The 26,500-nt window shown below is 46.7% G+C and overlaps 2 protein-coding genes across 2 annotated transcripts in view; both read left to right on the top strand.

Annotated features, from left to right (window-relative positions):
* Positions 1 to 274: 274 nt before the first annotated feature.
* On the top strand, positions 275 to 8,060 carry erfl1 (Ets2 repressor factor like 1). Its single transcript, XM_067238571.1, has 5 exons — positions 275 to 338; positions 996 to 1,230; positions 2,949 to 3,135; positions 5,389 to 5,518; positions 7,210 to 8,060. The coding sequence occupies exons 1-5, from the start codon at positions 275 to 277 to the stop codon at positions 8,058 to 8,060; spliced, it is 1,467 nt and encodes a 488-aa protein (XP_067094672.1).
* A 2,612-nt stretch (positions 8,061 to 10,672) lies between these two features.
* Positions 10,673 to 26,500, top strand: part of arhgef1 (Rho guanine nucleotide exchange factor (GEF) 1) — a 24,481-nt gene continuing 8,653 nt past the window's right edge. The window contains 7 exon segments of the mRNA XM_067237367.1: positions 10,673 to 10,734; positions 20,409 to 20,495; positions 20,957 to 21,070; positions 21,605 to 21,703; positions 23,063 to 23,105; positions 23,316 to 23,421; positions 23,997 to 24,137. Coding sequence (XP_067093468.1) covers positions 20,445 to 20,495; positions 20,957 to 21,070; positions 21,605 to 21,703; positions 23,063 to 23,105; positions 23,316 to 23,421; positions 23,997 to 24,137 — 554 coding nt within the window. The 5' untranslated portion in view covers positions 10,673 to 10,734; positions 20,409 to 20,444.

Here is a 26,500-nt window from a genome sequence, read left to right on the forward strand (position 1 = left end):
TTCAAACTCTGTTCCCTTCTTCCAGCTCTTTAGGTAATCTCTCAGTTCTAACTTTTTCTTGAGGTTAACTCAACTGTTTTCTCCACCTATTCCCCCCCTCCATTTTTGATCCATCTCTCATCCATCTCTCCCCTATCGCCCAACACCGCTCCTTTTATCTCACCCCTTTCCTTGTTTCCCTCCCTCCCTCCCCTCTCTCTCTCTCTCTCTCTCTCTCTCTCTCTCTCTCTCTCTCACTCTCCCCCATCTCCCTCACCCCAGGTGTTGAGGAGACATGGACTGTAACTGTGTCAGTGATCTGCTGCTAAACCCACCTGTCCCTACTCTATGGACACCAGGTTAGTCACATGACAGGTAGCCCTCTGTTTTTAGGTTACAGTCTCCAGAAGCTATTCATATGGTATTCAAAGTATTTGCTACCATATAATTTAGCTGCACATTATTGTGCAATATAATCAATTAGAAAGTAATATGGGGAAATACCATGTGGAATGCCTTTCAAAAACATGTTTTTATTTACCAGAGACAATCCCCTTTTAAGTGTTCGAAAAACATTTTAAAAAAATATGTTCATCCTGCAAAACATGTTTGGTTTATAAAGAGAATTATTTATACATTCCTTAAAAAAATTAAAATAAGAAAAAGTAGAAGTCATTAAAGAGTGTCTGTTATGTTTTTAAAATTATATTTTGAGGAGTTAACAGGCATCTGCTGTATAACTTCGACTTCGAGTTGAGGTGCCGCTTAAAACTGTTAGATGTGTAAGATGGCCAAATAGATATCCAGTAACAACCAAGTACCATCAATTTGAAGCTGACCAATGCTAGAGGGCATTGACACAGACCAACACCGCTGTGGGCACGTACTGTGATATTAAACACATCATCCCTTAACTCCATTACCTATCAGTCATCTGGACAACTATCCCCCTGGCAAGCACTCAAAACAAAAGGCCTCATCCCACCTCCTCCCACTTTCCTGCTCCTTCTCCCCAGGCATCGCCTTCCCAGACTGGGCCTACAAGCCCGAGTCGAGCCCCGGCTCCCGGCAGATCCAGCTGTGGCACTTCATCCTGGAGCTGCTGCAGAAAGAGGAGTACCAGGGGGTGATTGCGTGGCAGGGCGACTATGGAGAGTTTGTCATCAAAGACCCCGATGAGGTTGCCCGGCTGTGGGGGATTCGAAAATGCAAACCGCACATGAACTACGACAAGCTTAGCAGGGCGCTAAGGTAGGAGCTGTGTGTGTGTCTGTGTGTGTGTTCACTTTCAGAATATACTTTCGTATCACTGACTTCTGTTACTACTCATTGAGTAGCTATGTGTTTATCCACAGCTTGATTTAAATAAAGTGGAAGTGTACTCCACTGTCCACCAAGTCCCATGATATAAAATGTGTATCGTTAGCAACGTTAGCAAATATGTATGTTGAAGCTTACAGCCATGTTTAGAATTCATATTTTCCCCCTTAATTATCTTTGCCCACAGCTGTAAAAGTCGAAAGAAAAGTTTTTTAAAGGCAGCAGTGTCAATCAGCTCAGTTTCATCTTATCTTTGAACATCCTTCCTAAGGGAAGGTTTACAATCAAGCCACCATATCACAAAAATTCTATACTGGTTTTAAAACGAAGTCCCTATAAGAAATAGCTCAGGCTTGCTGGGAATAAATCTGTTCCGTCCTCCTTCTGAAAGCTAAGCATGGGTGATTTAAGCTACAATACAGGGTCTGTACCGATAGCACTGCACAATACATCATCCTATTGGATTTTGCCCCCCCCCCCCCCCCACATACACCTTCCCCCCACCTTCTCGTTTGCTTATGCAAATGACATTATACAGCCCCCCTTCACCCCCACCCACACAAACATAGCGCAGCATACCGCACACACCCCTGGTCTCCCCCTGCCCTCTCGTTAATGGGGGCTGTCGTAAGGGTCTAATTGTTATGAATTGGCTTGGGCCATAATTAGCCTTCTTGATTAGCCTTGCTTAATTGCTCAATTAAGGGGCACGGCACAATTGCCACGCGAAGCAAAACGCGCAGATCTCACGACAAGAGCTGCACTGCTGATCGTACATGCTGATGCACACCGATCCCCCTTGCTCTTCATGCCGATGTAAGTCCGTATCTGCTCTACTGTTCTGGCCTTAAACACAGTGGTCCCCAACTCTGCGCCCATTTTCAAAATGACAATGACACATGTAACACAAATGGTGGTATCGCTACATTTGATTCTCGTGGGGGAGCAAGCAGGGGTTCATTACACCCCTCCCACCCACCCCTCCCTCCTCCTCCCCCCCTCCCCCCCCCTTACCTGTGAAACTAAACCCTTGCACCGGAGCCATATGGCAGTGTGTGTACCGTCTATACTTTCTGACACCGTACTGTGTCGGGGGGGGGCCTCGTCTGTGCAGCGCCCCCCCCTCAGTGGGTGGCACAGGAAGCTGGCACAGGAAGCTGGCATGCTACAGGGCAGGTATCCCCAACGGGAGACACCTGAGGTCGTTTCCATGGAGACGTCCGTCATCCCCGCCCCTCAGTGTCATCCTTCAGCGCTGCCAGAACGACTGACAGCCTCCGGGGCTGATTGACATGTGTAGATGTTTTAATTATGGTCTGTTGCTGACGGTAACCAGCTCCAACTTTGAAGGGATGTTGTCTTCCGTTCGGTTCTTGCAGTTTCGTTTGGTTTCCAACCAAGCATTCATTGATTAGAAAGGTGTGGGGGTAAACAAACTCAAGGCAAGTCAGCAGGATTGCGATCCTCTTAGACTGAAGTTATAGACACTGACTGTGAGCAAATAAAAAATGACTGACTTCAGTTAAAAAGAAAACTATCAAAAAGAAAACATGACTGGAGTTATGCTGGAGTGATATTAATCTTCTTCTTTTTTTCTTCCTCCATCCCTCATTTATTTTCTCCATCTACATCCTCCCATTGCTTCCTAGATACTACTACAACAAACGCATTTTGCACAAGACCAAAGGGAAGCGTTTCACCTACAAGTTTAACTTCAGCAAGGTTGTCCTGGTCAACTACCCTCTGTTGGACATGGCCAGCTCACCCTTCCTCCTGGCCCAGAATCACTTCAACGGTGGCTCAGCAGCGCCCGACTGCAGCCCTGTCACCCCTGAGGTAATCTGGGATGGAGGGATGGAGGAACCAGGGGAGGGAGGATCAAAAAAAGAGATGAAGCTGCACAACAACCCTTACTAGGTGTTATCCGATCAGTGGCCAGAAAGATTAGAGAGGCCAAGATGCTAGGATATGCCCTGATGCAGAGCATTCAAACGTGGGTGGGTGAGAGAGAGGAGAGGAGGATGGACAGTTGAGAGAGACAGAGATACGTATGGCAACCACCTGTCCATCTTTAATTGTTTATTAGGGTTGATTTGAACAACAGATCCCATGCAGAGTAGCTGTAAAAATCCATTTAATACCAGCGAACAGTGTACCTCTCATGCTGTCTTCTTCTGTTCAGGGAGGATGAATTGTATTCAGAATATCTATCTTTTATTCAGCTTCTCTAATAGCTGCAGACTGCTGATGATAAAGTGGTTATCACTTATTATTTGCCCAGAGACATAGTTGAATTTTTATTGTAATAAACGCTTCCGGACCACCGGAGGCGTTGCATGAATATACTGTAAATATAATGTAACAATAGAAACACTATTTCTAGGGAGTCGACTCCGGATCAAAATCTTGTAGTTGTGCAAGTACACATTTTACTGATTAGTATGATTGTTTTCACATTGCAATTGCTTTGCCAATGAACGTTTTCCAATTATTTTGTGGAAAGTAGTTTCACGTCAAACTCTTTTTTTTGAAAGGATACACTCCTCACTTGTCTTCAGTTCTTGAAGAAAGCGACCGGCGAAGAAAGACAAGTGAAGGAGAAAGAGGAGAGACGGTTTTAACTTGTCCTTAAGACAAAAGAAGACATTATCCCCCTCTCACACATCCCTGTCTCGGGTGGTGTACGTGACTGTCATCGACTGAAAATGAAAGAAATAAACGTCAAAGAGTGTGTCAGATTAGATCAATGCTCGGTCATTAATGCAGGTTTGTTAAGCAAGCCAGATTGTGCCGCTTGGGTGTACAGTCTCGCCTTTCAAACTTGGAGCTGAGAGGTGACAGATATTATTGATCTCAGCCAGGCGAAAGAAAAAGGAACGAAAATCCCTCATCTTCTCCTTCGATTCCCCACGACTTCACACTTTCGTTTGTTTTTCCCCCTTTCTTCCCTGTGTTAAAAGTACAGCTGCAGACACATATGCAATCATGTACATCATCTCTCATACACACACACACACACACACAAACATGCAGCGGCTCGTACAGATTCTGTACAGTCACACACACTCAAACACACGCCTACTTCTACACACACACCCAAGCACACACATGCGCACAGTATCCGCGCGTCTCCACTCGGTCCTAACCTCACCATCATTATGTTGTTTACTCTCCTGAATTCTGTTGGGGCTTTTTCCATCTTTTGTCCCCTAACACTGCTTTGGCGCTCCATGCTCTACTCTCTCTCTCTTTATGTCTCTCTCTCTTTATGTCTCTCTCTCTGTCTCTGTCTGTCTCTCTCTCTGTCTCTCTCTCTCTCTCTGTCTCTCTCTCTCTCTGTCTCTTTCTCTGTCTCTCTGTCTCTCTGTCTTCCTCTCTGTCTCTCTCTCTCTCTGTCTCTCTTTATGTCTCTCTCTCTCTCTCTCTCTCTCTCTCTCTCTCTCTCTCTGTCTCTCTCTCTGTCTGTCTGTCTGTCTGTCTGTCTGTCTCTCTCTCTCTCTCTCTCTCTCTCTCTCTCTCTCTCTCTCTCTCTCTCTCTCTCTCTGTCTCTCTCTCTGTCTCTCTGTCTCTCTCTCTGTCTCTCTCTCTCTATCCTTTGTGCCCACGTTCTTAATCGCTGGCCCCCACTTGACTCTGTACTTTTCCTTCCTCTGAGTCTTTGAGCCTCCACGTCCTCCTACCTCTCCGTACGCCACAGTCCCATGGCACCTCTTTCATCCCGTCCTTGCTGCCACTGAACTGCAGTTTGCGTCAGACACCCCAGGGTGCCACAAGGTGCCTTTGCCGATGACTTTCAGTAAAAGATGAGAGCGACGAGAGGGTTAAATTAGGTCTTTTTTTTGGGGGGGGGTCCCAAAATGAAATTAAGATGTGGTCGAGCGGGAACTGATACGAGTTAATCGTCGTGTTCTCTTCATGTTCACGTGTGTTCATCGTATTCTCATTCTCTGTTTTGTATTTCTTTCTTTTTTCTCCATCTTTTCTCTCTCTTTGTCTGTGGCTCTTTCTATTTTTCTCTCTCTCTTCCTCTCTCTCTTTCTCTGTCTCTCTGTCTCTTTCTCTCTCTCTCTCTCTGTCTCTCTCTCTCAGGCCTTGCAGTCCCTGTTCCCTCGTCTGCCAGAGTCCGCGAGGGGGACCTCCCTTTTCGAGCGAGGGGCCACAGCACCTGGCCCAGAGGGAGACAAGCTGAGACTGGACGCTTTCCCCTTCCTTGGCTCAGGTGAGAGAGATGGTAGGAGAGGATGGGGGAATAAGAGAGGGCAAGAATGGAGGGATTAGAAGAAAACATTACATTTTACATTTAGTCATTTAGCAGACGCTCTTATCCAGAGCGACTTACAGTAAGTACAGGGACATTCCCCTGAGGCAAGTAGGGTGAAGTGCCTTGCCCAAGGACACAACGTCATTTTGCACGGCCGGGAATCGAACTGGCAACCTTCAGATTACTTGCCCGATTCCCTAACCGCACCTGTCAAACCGCAGGTGGAAGGAGTCAGACTCCTTCTCCCAGAGAAGAATATAGATGGATAACAGGAGAGGTTTACAGTAAAACAGGGAGGAGAATTGATGGGTGTATGACAAGATTACATAAATGATGTGATGTGAAACAGTGAAAGGATGACATGATGAGGAGCAAAAAAAAAGTGGAAGATAATGATTCAGAAAGGATAAGTCTACTTTGAAAGGAAATCACAGGATGTATTTTTAGAGCATGACCATTTGCATTTGTCTTGACACAACTCCTTGAGCTTACAGTGTGTACGTGTACACAATTGTGCCTTTGTTTGTCAGTCTGGTTGCTCCGTATGTGCATTACACCTCCACTGCATCAGAATGTGTGTTTCTACTCCACCGAGTGTGAGTTAGTTTGTGAACACACACTCCCCATCACACAACCTGCCCCCCCTACTTTGTTTGTCCTCAGGATGTATTTCCCCCTCCTTCTCTCCTCCCCCTCCTCTCCCTCCCATGTGTCCCCCCTGTCCTAATCCCTTCCCAGGCAGGAAGGGCCTAATTGAGGGTGCAGGCTTTGGTTTGTGGCCTGTGGGCGCCCATTACTGTGTTTTCATAAGCAAGTGAGGCCTGCCTGACTAATTCAATATTCATGTGTCTGCCAGCTACTCCTGGCCCAGCACACAGAGACTCCACCATCAAATTAGCCCTGCATAGCAAATGAGAGAGCGAGAGCAAGAGAGAGTGAGAGAGCGAGAGAGCGAGAGAGCGAGAGAGCGAGAGAGCGAGAGAGAGAGAGAGAGAGAGAGAGAGAGAGAGAGAGAGAGAGAGAGAGAGAGATAGGTGGGGTAAATCTCAGAGTTTGCTGTCAGTTGGAAAGAAGTACAGCACTAGTGGGAAGGAATTCTTTTGTTTGTTCATTAAAATTGAATTTCAGTATCACCTCAGATTTATCCTATTTGGTTTTTGCTTTCTCTTTCTCCAGACAAGTTGTGGAGCAAACCAGACTGTCAGTGTGATTTGTACAAATTAGTACACATTAATACAAAGTTACACATTTTCACATACTTTGACTGGATTTTCTATTTAGAATTATTTTTCTTGCTCAGAACAAAATATTCCAGTTCATCTTCAACATTCTGATAAATAGCTATATTCATAGCCATTTTATTACGATTGAATTCTCATTTAGGTTTTGATGTAATGTGTTTGCCTGATCATTCTTTCCTGTGTGTTCATCACTGTTTTGAACGAGCGCAAAGTATCTTTAGCATGCATGAATGTACAATTACCTTTCGTAGAAAGCCTACTGTGCCTGACTTTGGCCCTCTGGCTGCTAATAAGACTTTCTAATAAGCGTTGGGCATAATTAGTGAACATTCTTGGAAGTGGTATGTCAGGAGACCTTTGGCCCCTATGAGAGCTAACTCCCCTCTCTGTGTGTCTTTTCTCTCCCAGGCGCCCCCTGTTATTCGAAACCCCCGTCCCTTCTGGGCCCTTACCCCCGCAACCCTCCGTTTGACTACCCCTGGGGCTTCAACCCTTACCTCCCAGGGGCCTTCTCCCTCAACAACTGCCCTAAACTGCCCCCCGGCTCCCTCTACCCCTCCCACTTCTACCACAACCCGCTGCAGAGCAGCCTGTCCCAGCTGCCTCACCCCTTCTCCTCCCTGCTGCCCCCAGGGGAGGCAGGTGGGGGAGAGAGGGGTGGCGGGGGGCAGACCGGGGCTACTAATGGCACGGCTGGTGGGCAACCTGCGAGACTCTGCCTTCCACCTTACCATGGCCTGTCACTGAGCCGGACCGACCTGGGGAACGGAGGCTCCGGGGGCGAGAGGGAAAGGGTTGAAGCCAGCACCCCTGGCGCAGGGCTCAGCATGGGGCTGAGCCTAGGCCTGGGAGGCCTGGGAGGGCTTGGAGGGCTTGGAGGGCTGGGCCTGGGGGCCATGGCTGGAGGGAGACAGAGCCCATCAGAGTGCCGAGGTGGAGTGAAGCAAGACCCCGAGTCCGACTCGGATCTGGAGATTACAGACCTGAGCGACTGCAGCTCAGAGAACGAGATAGAGCCTGTATTCAGCATGTCCAAGGAGGACAGGCAGGCCGGCCGATCACAGATCCTGTTGGACAGGAAAAAGGGAGGTTCCCTGCCACCCCTCTCCTCACTCCCTCCCCCGGTGTCCCCCCATCCCCTAAAAAGCCTGGTGCCCATCACTCCTCCTCCCCCGTCTCTCCCCCCGTCCCTCTCTCCCTCCAAGGCTCTAGTTGACAGACACAGAGAGACAGAGACTCTCAAACTTATCCACAGCTAATGGATTCTGTTCCATGTCTCTCTCCTTTATGCTAACCCTGTCTCTCTCTTTTTCTCTCCCTTCATCTGTTGATGCCACTGTTATGGTTTCGGTTCCTATATTTTCCATTCTTTAGTCACTTCAATCTATCTCTGGTGTCTTTCCCTGTCAAGATCTCCTTCTCTTCCATTCTCTCTCTCTGTTTCTCTCTCTCTGGTTTATCAAACCTCTGTGTTATGTGTTGACCTGTCAAACACAGCTGATTTTGTGCACTTGCCTGTTTTCCTGTAACTGCCAGTCTCCTTGTTCCGAATGTGTGTCATGCCCGCACGACGGTGTTCCTTGTGACTGTGCTCTTCACTTCCACTGTACACCAGACTCTATTAATTGTAGGTTTTACCGTGTTCTGAGGATGCAGACAATGCAGTAAGGTGTTGCGTTGCTAGACAACGTGAGTGCTAACAACAAACAAACAACATACGTGACTAATGATTATCTCATGTTTTAATGTAACGATGAGGATTCATTTTTATCTTTGAATTCTTTGCTCAGTTTTTTCTTTTTCTTTTCCTGAAAGGTTGTCAGCTATTGCCACCTAGTGGTATGTTTATTGGTTGTGTTGAGAAATTGGATGTTTGCTCAGAGAATGTAACCCATTTTTTTTACCTTCTCCATTAACTTTACATTGTATATGAATTCATTGTGCGTTTGTAGAGGATCACTGTATTTTTGTTTATATGAAAATTATGAAAGTACAGCTGTATCAGCATTGTTTTAGTAATTCTTCATATTCCTAAAGGACTCCGATAGAAAGAGAAAGAGAGAGAGGTAGGCAAATTTAGAATTTGTATAAATATTTCAGTGTATATATTTTACTATGTATATTACATTTAATTATTATCAGTATTATAAGAGTAAGCTGTATTTGTGTGATTTAATTCAGTATTTTAAAAATGTGGGGAAATTGATCAGTATAGGTGTATTAAAGTAAAAAATACTAATGGCAGAATATCTGCACATTTGAAGATGTTTTTCCATGATGAGGACAGAGTTTACCTAAGGGATTGTCTCGTATTTTCTCAGCCCAAGTTAATTGTGCCCTTTGGTCATTTTTCAATAAGCCCTATGTGCGAGCCCTTTTGGGTTTAAAATATGCTGTTAGACTTATTTTTACAGTTAGCTTTCACCCGGTGTAACAGTACTAGTAATTAGTCAAATGTGAATAATATTGGGTTCTGCATATCATTATTTCTAAAGTTAAACAACTTACAGAATTTATTAAATAATTTTCAGTCTGTTTTTTTTTTTTGTCCATGACATCAAAGCCAGGTTATGGGTTCAGCTTGTAGGAGTAAATGTTTGAAAAACAAAGATGCACTGTTTCCCAACCAAGGGCAAAAAAATAAAAACTAATTCTTTAAGTCCTCCTTTACATAACGGAGGGCAATACCCCAATGTACAGATTATGATGTGGAGGTATCTGATTAAGCGTGAAAGCACCGTTGTAAAGGCCATGTAAAGTTATGTCTGTTGAGTTCCCTGTTTCATCTTTGTACCGTGTTCACAAACACCCCTGTAAATACTCTTTACTTTGTGTGTGTACACATTCAAAAAGACCATGCAGTGAATTTACGAGTCACTTTTCTGTTGTACAAAGGAAAATGGAAAGTGCAAAAAAAGAAAGATTAATATCTTCAAAAGCAATAAACATTATTATGGACAGTGAGCTGATCCTAACAATGTATGCTATTTATTACGAGAATGAATGGTCGTGATTTTGAAATGCCATTGATGGAAATCAGAGAACTTCATACCGTTTCCTCGTGATGGCGCTCCAGGATACAGGCACTTTAAATTATCGGCTACATTTTGCATGACTTAAGGAGGGTGGGGGGGGGGTCAAAGTCGGACTTTAAAAGCAAACATTTTGGCAATATTTTCCGACAAACGTAGCCTATATGACGCTATTTGCCCCACTATGTAATTGACAGGATAACTTGGCAAATTGTTATCAAGTGTTTTATTACTGCAGCCTCCCTCCTAATTACAAACCTTGATTAAAAAGTTTGAGATGAAAGTGCCGGTTTGGTTCAATCGATAAGGTGCCAGGACATCGACAACACGCCACCTTTTGGTAGGCTTCTTTTTGTCACATTTTGAACTTATTGCGATAATGGCAAAAAGCCATTTCAAAATAATAAATTGTCGAGGGGGCTAACCCAAGACTGTCTCAAGGATGCACGTGTGCCCAACGCCTTGGCACAATATTGTTTCATAACGACCGACTTTGCTTGTAGATGTGATTGACTGGCATCTAAAACGGAATGATGCATTAATATCACATTGATCTTCAATCATAGCCCATCTATTTCTCATGAGGGGACGGTATATCGTGTAACACAGTGCGGAAACAGATCATTTTAAAGCATTCTTTTAGACAAGCGGTAGAAAAAAGTTGCTATTAAAACACAAATTAAAATCAAAGACACTGTTTGCTATTATAACTATGCACACATATCATAATCACAACATATTTTCACACATTGCCCGTTATTTCCACATATAATTGGCTCGGGTAGTTAGTGCACTTGAAATTGTACTTCCGCGTACAATGTTTTTTTTACACTGACATACGGCAACTTTCGAACAGGAAACCTTATTAGACATTTTTGCAAAAAAATAGCTGTGCTTTGAGGTGAGTTGTCTATGGTGTTCTCTGTTTTTTCTTTAACATAAAGCATATGCATTGAGAGGTTAAAGTTAGATGACTTTAAAAGACGTTGGACTAATTTAGAGTTTCGAGAGAAATGGCTTCGCATGGAGCCAGCTCGACACCAGACAGCCAGTAAGCTAGCTAAAGGAATGTGTTGTGTTTGGCCACACTGTAAACGGGACATCTTAACGTTTTTCAACCAGAATCAGTTGTTTTAGAGTGAGCGAAACAAATTATTTTACTACGATTTTTCGAACTTGCTGGAGTTTAAGATTTGAGGGGTAAGTGTTAATCGCCGAATTCTTCTCAAGCGCGACAGTGTGCTGCCACAATGTAAGATTATATTTCCTTTATTCATGCAACAAACAGTATGTTGCAACTCAAGCCATGGCATCATCATTTGCGCCCATCATTGTTAACTGTATTGTTTTAATGTGGTACATGGTCATAGGACTTTGGCATAACATACATTAAAATAATCTTACACGTTTTTCCGTAAACACCATGCTGGTAAACATTTCACAAGTCAGGCTGTTGCAATAACGAGCATTATACACTAAGGCTATGTGTTCAATTACATTGCAACCAGCCTAACTATCGTAAAGAGTATACTTGTAAATGGTACACCTAAATACCATTTTAGTGTAATGGTCTAACCTTTACTGGAAAGTCAATTAGAACACACAATTAGTAGTCACTTTAGTCTCTCCCTTCTTCCTCTCTCTTCCCCCCCACTCCCCCCCAATACTTGATTAGGGGGCAGGGCAGACTCGAGAACTTAAAGAAATGTTGCCTTTATCTGCAATACCATTCCATTTACTTATGGATTCAATCAAAACACAGATTTGAAACATTGACTCGTACAGTAGACGTTTGAACACTGAAATGTGAACACAGTTAAGTCAGTGATCTATTCAAACATGTTCAAATGGCAGTCAAGTTTAATTAATTCGATGGTTCTTATGGTTTGTTGCTATTGTTTGTTTTTACATTCTTTATTGGCAGGTTGTGGCCTTTACATGCTGGTTGATCCAATCTTGTTGTGTGGCAGTTGAATGTGATGTACCCAGCTGCTTAACCCTAAGGCTCTGTGTGAAACAGGCCTTGCCACTTCCTGTCTGTTAGAACAACACATCTTATCTTCGCCACCCTTTCCCTCTCTCGCACACTCTCTCTCTTTCCTCTTTCTATCTGTCTTTTTTTCTTTCTTCTCCATTTTCTCCTACAAGTGCAAACCTGTCTAGAGTCGAAAGGCCTGCCCTCTCTTTCTTTCAAAGGAATGTTAACAATTTAATTTGCCTCTGTCTTTGTCATGCTATCATTCAGGAAATACAAGAGTCTTGGGTCTTCAGATGCTGGCAATCTTAGTTTGCTTTGCAGAGCTACGGAGCTGTAGGTAAATGTGGCAACAATAATAGTGTAATAACGGTAGCATGCACGTATGATAAGAATAGTGTCGGCAGTACAGTCTCAGGGGGGCGACTAGCAAGGTTGCAAACGCCGGGGGCGTTGGGTGTTCATGTTTGAAGGTAGCTATGGAAGCTGACATATTTTCTCAGCTGTGAGCTTCTCTCTGTATGTTTGTGTGACACTTGTGTGTGCTGGTCCTTTGTGTATTTATCTGGCATGAAGTTTCAGAAACCGTTGACCATTCTTGACCTAAAGTGAGTGTGCGCACGGGTCTACGCTAGCAGTTGCTTTGTTGAATTAAATTGCATTAAAGTCAAGGATTCAGGCGGTTACTGCCATCTCATTCTCATAAAAAATGAGTTGGGGAAATCATATGAAAAAAAAGGTAATTTTAGCCTCCAGTTCATGACACACGTTGCCACATTTTCAGCAGATATCTCTGCCTTCGCCTCGCCGGCAAAATGCCAATGGTGTTCCACCCAGAGTGTGGAACAGATGGAACATGATACATGTGTGCACATAGGCGACATCCCTGAGTCATGAATGACCCATTCAGCAGGAAGGGATGCTTTGTATATGTGTGTGTGTGTGTGTGTATACGTGTGTGTGTGTCTTCACACACGTGCTGTTAGTAGAAGGGTTGAATGCTCTGCCAGTGTAGTCGAACTCCAGCCTTCAGGCACCCAAAAAGGTATGGAAATGGGAGAAAAAAAGAGTTCTGTCCGAGTGTGAGTCAGGCAGCAAGGAGAAAAGGCGCTCTTTCATTTTGGGGTGGAAAAAACGAAGATTGGGCTCCAAAGACGGTTTACTCTTGAGGAGGGGAGGGGAGGGAGGGAGGGAGAAGGCAGAAGAGAACATGCATGTTACGAGGGGCGGGATGAGAATAGGGGGCTAACACGCACCCTCACACACACACGTCATGTTATGACACAGAAACCAGACACGGTTAGTCTGAGGGTGTGTGTCGACAGTGCCGGGAGGTAGAAGAGGTTGATGGTGTAAGCATAGAGTGAGAGGTGGGGCGTCAACACAGGAACCTGTAGGTTAGCCTGGTGACGTACAGGCCCGGCCTCTATAGCTACACACGTTGCCGGATGAGGATTTCCATGCAGTAGCAGATCGATCTAACGGCTTTGTGAATTTAGTAGCAACGTTGTTATTATATTATTAAGTTTGGAATGGATTTCATATGATTAAATGTCTAGCCTATTCTTTAGTGATGGACGTACCCTGAGGAAGGAGGTTAGAAGGTCGAGATTCTTTATCTCTTGCTTGGTCTGAAAATTCATTCCGTGTGTGTGTTGGCTTGGCAACGTGGTGACTAGAACCAGCCCAGATTCTGAGAATCCCCCTCCAGCACATTTCAGATTGGCATAGCAGCTTTATGTGCTGCAATCCTTGAGTCAACAGTTGCCAAAAGACCGAGCTGTAGCCTAAAACGCACCACACAGGCAGACAGACGTGACCTACACCTACTTTGGAATGAATTAGACTGTTTCTCCTCGACCCAAGAACTAATCAAAGGGCTCTGTGTTAGCCCCGAGCAGTTACCCCTCGGTCTGCAAATGACACGCACACATTCTAGAAAGCAGTTAGGCCACCAGAACTGCCAATTCACGCTTCGTCAGTTGGCTTTGCCTATCACATATTTCCCTGAAGTGCAGAAGCCAGTTGTCTCCCAGGGCCAAGACACAAGAGAGACTGGAGAGGACGGGTTTGAGAAGAACCAATCACCAAGTAGCGCGGCTGGGGGTGATCGGGACGCGACCTAGGGACAGAGGGTTGGTGGCAGGGCAAAATATCTGGTCCCAACCACACCCCAAACAGACTACAGTAGGCTACATCGAGAACCCGTCTTCTCTCTCCAGTACATGGATGTGTGTCTGTGTCTCCCCTAGACGGAGGAAGGATGGTTGGCACGGTGCCACTGAAGCAGCGACTCTTTCAGGTACGACACGGCGCTGTGCTGTACTTTGTAAGCCCGTAAACGAGACGCGAGCGGTCGAAAAGCCTCGCTTTTGGTTTTTCCTTCCTGTGTGAGTTCATAATCTTATTTTAGCCGGTACGTAATGGTTGTTAAATTACATAATTGTCTGGAGCGTTCTGGCCATGAATGCACTGGCTTTATTGGCTCGGCCATACCAAGAAATCTTATACCGAGTTGAAGGCGTAGAGAGAAGAATGGAGGGGGGGGGGGGGGGGGGGGATTTAAAACAAAAGAAAGGCAGAGGATGTGGTATTGGGGCACATGTTCACACATCCGCCACAGCTGTTTGGTTCCCTGTCTAACACGTCCTAACACCTTCATCTCCTCTGTCTCTTTCTCTCACCCCTGCCACCGCCTCGCTTGTACCTCTCACCCCTGCCACCGCCTCGCGTGCTCCTCTCACCTTTCCTCTCACCCCTGCCACCGCCTTGTGTGTTCCTCTGACTTTGTCGCTGCAACCTGTAGCTTTCTCTCTGCATTAGGCCTTCCTTCCTCATGTTATCTGTAGGGGACAGGTTCAGCTACAGGTCCCTGTCTGGGTTACAGACACTCGTCTGGCTCTTCATGCTAGCAGCTTGTTAAAGAGCTTTTCTCATTAAGCGGACACAATCGTTTTCTGCCATGTGTTCTGTTGGCCTCTGTCCTTGTAGACAGAGATATGTCGTGGCTATGACGGTGTGTTATTGATAAAACTTGATAGAATGTCATCTGTTAGAAAGTAAAGGTTGTTGGATTTTCTAATCTAGAGATTGTGATGGATTGTATGCGTAAGATTTAGTTGTTTAAAAAAAATTTGCTTGTGTGTTGATCATTGGTATTCAAATATTACATGGCAGCTTTACTTTCATCAACCCGGATTGGCCCTGGCCTGTCACACCCCAGGCCCTGCCTTGCCCTTCTCTGTGGACACACACACACACACACACACACACACACACACACACACACACACACACACACACACACACACACACACACACACACACACACACACACACACACACACACACACACATGGACAGAACACTAGTTATGCAATCACTTTCTGTGTCATTGTCTATAACTATGCCATGCAGTATTGAACATATTTAGGTTATGTGGGGCTACACACAGACACACGCACACAGTAGACAGAGATGTCCTCTGGGTGTTAAATCTTTTAAAACTTTTGTTAAATATTTTTTAAACCTTCCTTACAAAAAAACAAAATCCAAAATATTTTTTTAACCTTTTGAAAATGTTTTTCTTATTTTTTTTTACCTTTCAAAACTTTTTTTTTCTCAAATATTGTTTCAACCTTTCAAAACTTTTTTCTTTGAGAAACTTTTTTCCCCAGTCACCAAAAAGTTTCAATTTTTTTTTTTCACCTTTTAGTGGTCACTGGTCACTAGTCCTGATTGATGCAGACTTCAGTCCCAATGTTTGAGTGACTGTATATTTTTCAGGAAACATTACTCTGGCTTTTTCTCTTCTCTCGACCCTTCCACAAGCGGGCAGTTTTTTCTCCTTCCCGATGTTGTCGCAATCTTTCTCATATCCTCGTCGCCACCATCCTGCCGTCTTTTCCATGGCTCCTGCGCTCCCCCTCTTCTGAACCCCGGGCCTCCCCCCCCCCCCCCCCCGTTCTTTTTTGTTGTTTAGGTTTGTACTCTTTTTCCTCCTGGTATCGTGCTTCTCTGGGTCATGTCTCATAGTGCCTCTCTGTCTTCAGCTTGTTCCTGTATGGTTCTCCTCAGTCCTGGCCCTGTATGGTTCTCCTCAGTCCTGGCCCTGTATGGTTCTCCTCAGTCCTGGCCCTGTATGGTTCTCCTCAGTCCTGGCCCTGTATGGTTCTCCTCAGTCCTGGCCCTGTATGGTTCTCCTCAGTCCTGGCCCTGTATGGTTCTCATCAGTCCTGGCCCTGTATGGTTCTCCTCGGTCCTGGCCCTGTATGGTTCTCCTCGGTCCTGGCCCTGTATGGTTCTCCTCAGTCCTGGCCCTGTATGGTTCTCCTCAGTCCTGGCCCTGAATGGTTCTCCTCAGTCCTGGCCCTGTATGGTTCTCCTCAGTCCTGGCCCTGTATGGTTCTCCTCAGTCCTGGCCCTGTATGGTTCTCATCAGTCCTGGCCCTGTATGGTTCTCCTCAGTCCTGGCCCTGAATGGTTCTCCTCAGTCCTGGCCCAGTAGGTTCTCCTGACTGGTGTGCTGGGGAACACAAGACATGGGCAGAGAAGGGTGCCACACTCTTAATTTGATATTTGACCTTTTGGTATCTTCTCTCTTCCTCTTTTTTTTTTTTTTTTGGCACCGTGCATAATTTTTTTTTTGCTTAGCTTAGCATGTCTCTCTCTTTCTTTCTTTCTCTCTGTTTGTCTCTCTCTCTCTGTCTCTCTCTTTCTCAGGCCTCTGAGATAAACTCGAGCAGGAAATGTATCTGATAGCTTCCTGAGGAAATTACACCCACTTCCTGTCTGTGTGGCTCCTGCTGAGTTTCTGGTCAGGCGCCTCAGGGGCCACCCCCCTCCGAGTAGGACCCCAGAGGCTCCTCTAATGGAGGCGAGGGCCTGATGAGGGGCCAGATAAATGGCAGCACAAACATTAACCAGCCATTAGCCGTTATGCTATTTTGAGGCAGTGAACTCACAGCAAAGGGCAGGAGATGGGGACAGGACACAGCATTGTGTGTGGACAGGGTGTTCTGATACAGGAATGATTTGATCTTGCACAATAGAGCAGGTGTGGATTCTGTCCAGAACAGAGAAATGTAAGGAGTGTGTTATTAATGTCTCTGAAAGGTTACTGACGCTGGAGTTGCAACTCGTTGTGAAAACCTTTTTGGAGTTGGAAAGAACTTCTTTTTGGTGTTTTTTGGGGGTCTGTTAAAGGAACAATGCGCTAAGTAGCCCTGTTGAACCTTTCGAAGTGTGTGTGGATTTTAGAAGTTTTTCAAGTTCTTCCGGCAGGTTCTGGTAAAACAGTTCTTGACCCGGCTCTGGATTCTTCTTCCCTTTCATTCATTGTTCCAAACGAACATTAATCTAAACGATGGACTGACAGATATTGCCATGTCATTGCAACAGCTGCAGTCCAGTCCCCTTCCACAGGAGCATGGACAAAGAAGAAGTGATGTCACGGATTGGCCACTCAAATACAGCTCTCTCATTGGTTGTGTAAAACGGTTATAAAACATTGCACGTGTTGGGGAGACTGGTATAAGCTCCGGAGCTGTTGTAACAGTGCCTTAACTTAGGAATTATGAAATGATTGGACAGAGACTCAACACAACTTCATCTAGCCTGGAGTCACATTCTGTAATTTCCTAGAGAGGACATGGTCAGTATTGAGCACTCAACTTGTCCCACCCATAAATAATATAGAGAGCAGCACACACTAACAGTGTCTACTCAATGTCAGATCCCACCCTCCCCACACAACCACTCTCTCACACACACACATAGACATAGTCCCCTGCCACACACACTGGCAACACATACAAAGCCACGTACACTCGATGGCTATCAATAGATTGATGCCAGCTGACACCTAATTAGTGCTGGAATGTCATGGAGGGAGGAGGAGGGGGGGAGGAGGGGAGGGGGGGGTAGTTACACAGCTGCCTCCTCTCCAGGGCTCCTGAGCTTCTGAGCCACGTCTCAATACTCTAGAACAGCTTGCTTTCCTCCTCCCTCCATCCCTCCTTCCATCCTCCCATCCTTTTCGCTCCCTCCTTCCCTTCTCCCCGATGTGCTCTCTCTCCATCATCCCTCCCTCCCTCTGTCCACCCTCTCTCCATCCTGTCTCCCGGCACCCTCCCTCTCATCTATCCTGCCCTCTGGTGTCAGATCGTGGCATCCTCATACCTCTCCCCTCCCTCTTGACCTCTCTCTCCCCCGACCGGGGTATCGCATTCTCAACTCCCCTGTGTTTTTCTACACACACACACGCACACACGCACACACACACACACACGCACACACACACACACACACACACACACACACACACACACACACACACACACACACACACACACACACACACACACACACACACACACACACACACACACACACACACACACACACCACCACCACAATAGATTAGCCTTTAGATGGCCTGTTGCTAATGGGACACCACAGAGGCCTGTTTGCGCTAACTAGCTTAGCAATACAGCTTTTTTGAGAGAGGCGTTCCAGGAAGTCGTTACACGGCGGCAGTATAAAGCCGTGATTGTTTTCTTGTCATTAATACGGCGAAACAGGCTCAAATGAAAATGGATTAAAAAAAAATATATATATATATATATATTTCCACCAGAGAATTACATTTCCCATCTGTACATAACATTCCACTGGTTATGGTTGTGTGAACTTGAGGTTTTGGTGAAGTGTTGAGACATGGATTTACATTTACATTAATTCATTTAGCAGACGCTCTTATCCAGAGCGACTTACAGTAAGTACAGGGACATTCCCCCCGAGGCAAGTAGGGTGAAGTGCCTTGCCCAAGGACACAATGTCATTTTGCACGATTACTAGCCCGATTCTCTAACCGCTCAGCCACCTAACCGCTCAGCCACCTGACTCCCTTTAGGTGATGATGGTTTGTGGCACTGCCACAGTGGCAGTCAACATCAAGAATGGAAACTACACAGTGGGGTGAACCGTGTGGTTTAGTACCACTGGTCTTTCTCATCTCCAGCAGCCCACGCATGGCCCTGAAGGAGGCTCTCACCTCTTGTTAACCCCTCTCTTCCTCTTTCTCTGTCCAAGTCTGCTTCTCTTTTACAGCTTTCTCCGTGACCTCCTTGACCACGTCAAACACCTCTTTTCCTCCCTCACTCGGTTCAGTCACTAACGTTCCAGACTCGCTCTTTCAGTTCCCAGCAGCTTTCATCACACTACTACACCCCACATCTTCCCAAACAAACGAACACACACAGTACATTTTAATTTACATGTATTCATTTACCAGACGCTTTTATCCAAAGCGACTTCCAAGAGAGAGTTTTACAAAAGTGCATAGGTCACTGATCATAACAACGAGATAGCCCCAAACATTGCGGGTATCCAAAACATGAAGCACACATTGTGAAAACCAAATAAGTCCCAAAGGGAAGAACCATGAGAGCATGTAGTTAAACAAGTTACAATTAAACAACATGAACCTCAAAAAGTGCAATGGTGTGTACCTGTGGGGAAAAAAGCAAGCAACGAAAATATATTTCACAGCGAGTACAATAGTTTAAAGTCAGTTACAACTAACCAACAAGAGCAACAAGTCTCTCAATAAGAGTCATTGTGATCCTGATTGTGACAGTAAAAAAAAAAAAAAAAAAAAGATCTGTTCACAGCAAATCTTCTGTACTTCTATTTCCGAGCAGTGGTGAATATATTTGTTGGCTGTGGGTGATTGATGGCTAGGTGCTTCCTCAAAGCAGTAATAGGCCCATGGCCCTCAGAGGAAGAGTGTGGCTGGGGCAGGGAGGGGAGAGGCCTCGAACCCCCTCCAACATGTTATTGACCTCAGGAAACTGTTTTAAGCTGGATCCATGAGTCAGCTGCATTACGGGCTCAACCACTCCGATCTTCACTCTGCTCCGGTGGTGCACGTCCCACGATCAAATATTTATCGCGCCCCGTCTCTCTACCGAGCCCCTCACCCCCTCCACATACCATTCTCAAGCGTAAATGTTTTAGTATCGCTTGGAAGGAGGGAGAACACGCAGTCTGCATACAGGATCATGGCTTAATTAGTCTGTAACGTCAAGAATTACATTTACATTTAGTCATTTAGCAGACGCTCTTATCCAGAGCGACTTACAGTAAGTACAGGGACATTCCCCCCAAGGCAAGTAGGGTGAAGTGCCTTGCCCAAGGACACAACGTCATTTTTCACAGCCGGGGAATCGAACTGGCAACCTTCAGATTACTAGCCCACTTCCCTAACCGCTCAGCCACCTGACTCCTGAAGAATTAGCAGGTAGTCATCCCCGCTTGCCCACCGGCAGGACCGCTAGGCTGTCTTGCCGGTGGAAAGCAGTCCCTCCGGGTCTCTCCACATTGAAACTGAAGGCGTTTGCGCGTCCGTTTTTCCCGTTTGGGAGAAAATAAACGTTTGGACTTTTCACCGTTATCCATCGTCCAACAGCGTAGAGAGACAGAGACACCCTCGTTTTGGGAAGCGTGAGCGCGCCGCAGTTCTTGGAGAGTGAGAGTGTGTGTGTGTGTGTGGCCAGGCCTGTGAGACCATGTCCTGACTGTTGTCTCCCTCTCTGCAGCCGCGTGTGTTGTGGCCTCAGGGGTCCCAGACAACCATGAGCATCATAGGAGCCGAGGACGAGGACTTTGAGAACGACCTGGTGACGGTGAGTGACAGTCCTGGACTCCCCCCCCCCCCCTCCCCCCCCCTTTTCTGCCTGCCTCGCCCTCTTCTTTCTCTCTCTGTCTCTCTCTCCATCTCTGTCTCTCTCTCCATCTCTGTCTCTCTCCGTCTCTTTCTGTCTCTCTCTCTCTCTCCGTCTCTTTCTGTCTCTCTCTCCATCTCTGTCTCTCTCTCTCCGTCTCTTTCTGTCTCTCTCTCTCTCTCCGTCTCTTTCTGTCTCTCTCTCCATCTGTTTCTGTCAGAAACAGATGGAGAAAAAGGTCTAAAAGTGCTTGTAAAAAGGGCTATACAAAAACATTTTGATTTGATTTTGACTCTCAATCGCTTTCTGTCTCTCTCCATCTCTGTCTCTCTCTCCATCTCTGTCTGTCTCTCTCCATCTTTTTGTCTCTCCATCTGTCTCTCCATATCTCTCTCTCCATCCATCTCTCTCTCTTTTCTCAGACGGTGGATGACCAGTGTAGTCACTTCAACAGCATAGAGTTGCTAAAGACCCGACCGACTCACCTCCTGGTCTTCCTGCAACATGTTATCCTGCAGTTTGACTGTGCCCCTCTGGTAAGACCTACAATTCCCACAATGCACATGCAAATAAGGGGCAGATGTGCATGTGTGCACATACTGTGTGTCTAGTTCACCCCTGTGTGTGTGTGTGTGTGTGTGCGTGCGTAAGTGCATTGCGTGTGTTTGTGCACGTGTGTGACACAACACGCTTGTGTGGGTGTGTATTTCCGGGGATTTAAAGCATGCCTGTCTCTCCCTTTACTCTGCATGCAGACAAGGTGACCCAACCAGGTACTGTTACTGCCCCCCCACCCCACCACCACCTCCCCCACGCCACACTGACCTTCAACCACACCGCACTGCACCCCGCCCCATTCCCAAACTTTTCCCTCTCATCTTGGTTGTCACGTTAGCGAGTGAATCACTCCTATGTCAACAAACACACACACCATCTGAATTCCATTTCTTGTATTCATCTCTTGTATTCATCTCTCTCACACTCTCTCTCTCACACTCTCTCTATCTCTCTCTCTATCTCTCTATCTCCCTCCATCTCCCTCCGCCTCTACCTCCCATGATTCCTCCCAGTTGTGTTTCCTTCATGCGGAACTCTTCAAGAACACCAACACCAAAGAGACCAGGAAGCAGTTTGTGGAGTTCTACAACACCTTCCTCGACAAGGGTGCGGTGAGTACAGAGACAGGAAGTGACATACTGAATAGGGCGGTGAGTACAGAGACAGGAAGTGACATACTGGATAATGGAGATTGACAGCACTGGAGACAATCCTGGGTTTAAAGTGCATAGTTCAGTATTTTTGCATTCAGAGTCAAGGAACAGTCTGGATCCACTAGACTTATCGCTAAGAAATCCCATCTCAGCTAACAGGCCCGTCGAACAAAAATAATACTACAATACAACAATATCTAATTTGATTAGGTAAATGGCAACAATAACATGTCAACTGTGGTAGCAAGCTGATTAATGTATCATGACAAAAATAATAATACTACAGTGATATGATTACATCTCAAATACAGTCTGACAATAAGGTCTTGATTCCAAAGTGCGTAGTAAGGTGCAGTGCCATGGACAGTCCAGCAGAAACACCTACAGAAGTTAACTTCTGTTCAACCTCGACTAATGATTAGTGCAGTTTCATACCAGATCACAACACAACCACAAACTGCAGGGAAGGGACAGGTATCAAAGAAAGCGATCGTCTTCTAAGTGCTGCTTTCGCCGCCCTTAGGCCGAGCAGAGAAACAGAGGCTAGCTTTAAGAGGACAGTCTTGAGACCAGGGGTGGTTGCTCAGCAACAATATTTGGGACCTCCCCCTTCAGCCACCCTTGCCACTGGAAGTGTGTGTTTGGGTAAAAAAGCCTCTGGACAAGTGTGCTTTGGGATTGTTGTTTGTGTGTCAACAGTGTTTGTTGATCATGTTGGTGTGCACTGTGACTGTCTGCCTTTCATTCCCCCGGGCCTCTCAGCAGCTTACTGTCTGCCTCGCTGTCTCTGTTTACCTCTGTCTATCTGTTTTTTTTCCTCTCTCTGTCTCTCTCTCTCTTTCTCTCTCTCTCTTTCTCTCTGTCATCTCATCTCCCCCCTCTTCTAATCTCTGGACTCTATCTCTCTCCCTCTGTTTGGCTTGTGTCACTCTCGCTCTCTCTGACCGGCAACTTCCTGCTGGGATCGTGGGAATGGCCTTCAGGAATCAAGCTTTCTTTTTTTTTTCTCTCCCATTCATTCTCTTCCTTTCTTTTGATATGAGCCATTTAACGGCATTTATTGGATTGTTAGAACAGATGCAGTCTGATACGGCTGGCTTTCTGTCTGTCCTGCGATCAAACGTTCTCGTTGTGTGTCGAAGCGACATCTGCTGGCGGCGCCGTGGTACTGCGCTCACCTCTGCCCCCCCATCCTCCCCGAGCTTGATAAAATAAGGTCTGTTGGTGGTGTAACAAACTATGTTCAACTGGAAATGTGTTTCTAACCTGTGCCTCTCTCCCTCCCCTCTTTGGCTTCCCCGTCCCCCCCGTCCTCAGATCCTGCGAGTATGTGTCCCACAGTCTGTGTCTTATGAGTTGGGTAAGTCTCACCTCTGCTCACTCCAACATGGCCGTTACTTTATCTTGCTGCGCCACCATTTAACGCCTAGAATGTGATCTGGAATTCCAATCAAGTTTGTTCAGGGGACATCCCCCACGTGTCGGCTCCACCTGGTCTTGCTCCTGAATGTGTCCCTCTTTTTCTGAATTTCCCCCTCTCCTCTCGTTTCCCCCCTCCCTTCCTTCCCAGATCGGACTCGTCCTGACCTATTGCCTGAGGATCAGCAGAGACGGTTTGCCCAGGAGATCCAGTCCGTGCAGGTCACCGAGGTGCTGCGTCAGCTTGAAGACTTCAGGTGAGAGACCATCAACCCTGGCCCTGAACCACCGTGAACCTTGACTCTGAACCCTGACCCTGGGCAATCGTCTCCATGACCTCCCTGACCATCCAAATCTGACCAGCAAATAAACAACCTAAACCGGCTACCCCTCTAACTACAGAGCAGCCAACCATATCTATGCCTCAGGCCCCAGACCAGGTTGTGTTATTGATGATCATGATCACCTGCGTGGGACCTCAAAGGGCTTGGCCTGTCTGCAGAGTACACCTGTGTCTGTCCACTTTGCTGTGTGTTGGATCATTCACAACTCAAGCAAAAACAGTACTGTATGCAACCGGGCAGTCTCTTCAACCACCTGACCTGTTATGTGTGCTTTGTACATTTACATTTACAGTAAGTACAGGGACATTCCCCCCGAGGCAAGTAGGGTGAAGGGCCTTGGCCAAGGACACAACGTCATTTCGCATGGCCAGGAATCGAACCGGCAATCTTCCGATTCAATAGCCCGATTCCCTAACCGCTCAGCTACCTGACTCCCTGTGTGTGTGTCTTTTTGTGTCCTCCCATCTACCCCCCCCCCCTCCGCGCAGGCAGAAGCGGATGATGGGCATGACCCCCAACGAGCAGGAGCTGGTGGAGGTGGAGTCCCACTACCCGACCGACCGCGTTCCCATGGATATGAAGGAGAAGGCCGTGGCTGAGAACCTGCTGGACAGGATGTCCGAGCTCCAGTGAGTCTCCAGTGATTCTCCCTAACCCTAACCCTAGCTCCAGTGAGTCTCCAGTGATTCTCCCTAACCCTAGCTCCAGTGAGTCTCCAGTGATTCTCCCTGACCCTAACCCTAGCTCCAGTGAGTCTCCAGTGATTCTCCCTAACCCTAACCCTAGCTCCAGTGAGTCTCCAGTGATTCTCCCTAACCCTAACCCTAGCTCCAGTGAGTCTCCAGTGATTCTCCCTAACCCTAACCCTAGCTCCAGTGAGTCTCCAGTGATTCTCCCTAACCCTAACCCTAGCTCCAGTGAGTCTCCAGTGATTCTCCCTGACCCTAACCCTAGCTCCAGTGAGTCTCCAGTGAGTCTCCCTAACCCTAGCTCCAGTGAGTCTCCAGTGATTCTCCCTGACCCTAACCCTAGCTCCAGTGAGTCTCCAGTGATTCTCCCTAACCCTAACCCTAGCTCCAGTGAGTCTCCAGTGATTCTCCCTAACCCTAGCTCCAGTGAGTCTCCAGTGATTCTCCCTAACCCTAGCTCCAGTGAGTCTCCAGTGATTCTCCCTAACCCTAGCTCCAGTGAGTCTCCAGTGATTCTCCCTGACCCTAACCAGCGGCTCTGGCTTTTACCCAAACTGTGAAGGCCTTTACCGACTGCCAGTGTCAGAAAAGTTGCAGATGTAACCTTTTGTCCTGTATAAGAATGAAACTATGTTCAGCATTGTTTGTGTGCAAAGAGAGGCCAACCCCCGAATGTGAACTCTTTCTGTGCTACGTGGTGCCAGCTGCAGTCTGCGCACCAGGAAGCCTAGTTCTCTTATTGACTCGGCTTGTGTACTGCGCTGTAGAATCCCAGCTTCACACCTCAGTCTTACAGAACCAAAGCGATGTCTTGCCTCCGTAATCGCCTCGGAGATTCGACGCGTTAAGCAGCATCCGAACATCTCCTGGAGTTTCCCCATAGGAGCTGTTAAGAAGCCGCTGAATCCAATATGGGGCCTTAGGCCCGGTGTGATGTGTTAGAGATGGGGAGGACTGGGTGATCAGACCTGGTAGATGCCCCAGGCTGACGGGAGATGAAGAGCTCAGTTGTACGGCGTGCATCGGACACCACCAAGACTAACGGGAGGGATTTAGACGAGACGGTCCGAGCCCAACGCGGAGGGAGGGGGCGAGGGAGAGGAGCAGAAAGCCCGACGTGGAGATGATGGAGTCGGCATCGCCACGTTGGCAGGAAGGCCTCTCCGCCCCCCTTCTGTCCCCTCACCCCCGCCTCTGGCACGGGGCCAAGCGGGGGGAGGGGGGAGGAGGGAGCATCCAGGGAGAGGAGAGGGCGAGTGTTATTGATGCAGTCTGTCCACTGGAGACCGAGGTGGGGGGGGGGAGAGGGAGGGAAGCAGAGGGGGAAATGGAGGTAGAGAGACTGGGAAGTTAATCTAGCACTGACCCACTGGCCAGACACAATGCATTAGCGCTACGACAAACAGACCAGGGAGAGAGAGAGATGGGGAGAGAGAGAGATGGGGAGAGAGAGAGATGGGGAGAGAGAGAGAGAGAGGGCAGACTGTCTGTCATGATCCTTTTAGAGAGAAAGAAGATGGGAGAGAGAGAGAGGGCGACAAAGGGAAAGAGGATACACCCGGTGCCTCTTGTTTCTTCTGTTGACTGTGGAGACAGAACCTAAAGGCCTGATAACAGGCTCCATCAGCGGCATCATGAAACACTACATTGAAGTATCAGTGTCTCTTGTCTCCCTGTCGTCACACAGGGACAAAAGAGTCATTGAGACGTGCAGATACACACAATCCTCTCCCTGTCTCCTCCAAACTCCTGCTCCCTCGCTCTCACACGCTCGTTCGCCCCCGCTCCCCACTTTCTCTCACCACAACTCAGTGACCTCACCTCCTCTGCCTCTAATTGGTTGCACGGTCAGCAGATTGTGGGGTTCAGACCCTATGATTGGCTAGTTGTGGGGAATCCTAGGGAAATCCCTCCCAGGCTACAATATGGGAACACAGACAGGTCGTATTTCCTCCGTCTTGCCTGCTTATTGCATCAGACAAAAACAGTTAAATACCCATATCCGTTAGTTTCGGAGCTTTGTTTGAGACTCATTCGGCCTGCAGACAAATGACAGAGAAGTTTCTTCTCAGCTGAAGATCGTCTTTGGAAGATTGAGCTTTAGAAGATTAGATTTTAGGGAATTGGCGAGTAGCCCTTTTTAATTTTGTCTGTCCTTTTTGTTATTTAATTAAGTACTTTTGCCAAGTAATTTTCATTGTTAGTTTTGAGGGATTTCTTTCATTATAATTGTTTTTTTTGGGGGGGGGGTTCACAAATATCAGAATATGCTTAAAAGCATCAATTCTGAAATCACTATTGCT

The sequence above is a fragment of the Osmerus mordax genome, chromosome 6 (assembly GCF_038355195.1).
Source record: "Osmerus mordax isolate fOsmMor3 chromosome 6, fOsmMor3.pri, whole genome shotgun sequence".
NCBI lineage: Eukaryota > Metazoa > Chordata > Actinopteri > Osmeriformes > Osmeridae > Osmerus > Osmerus mordax.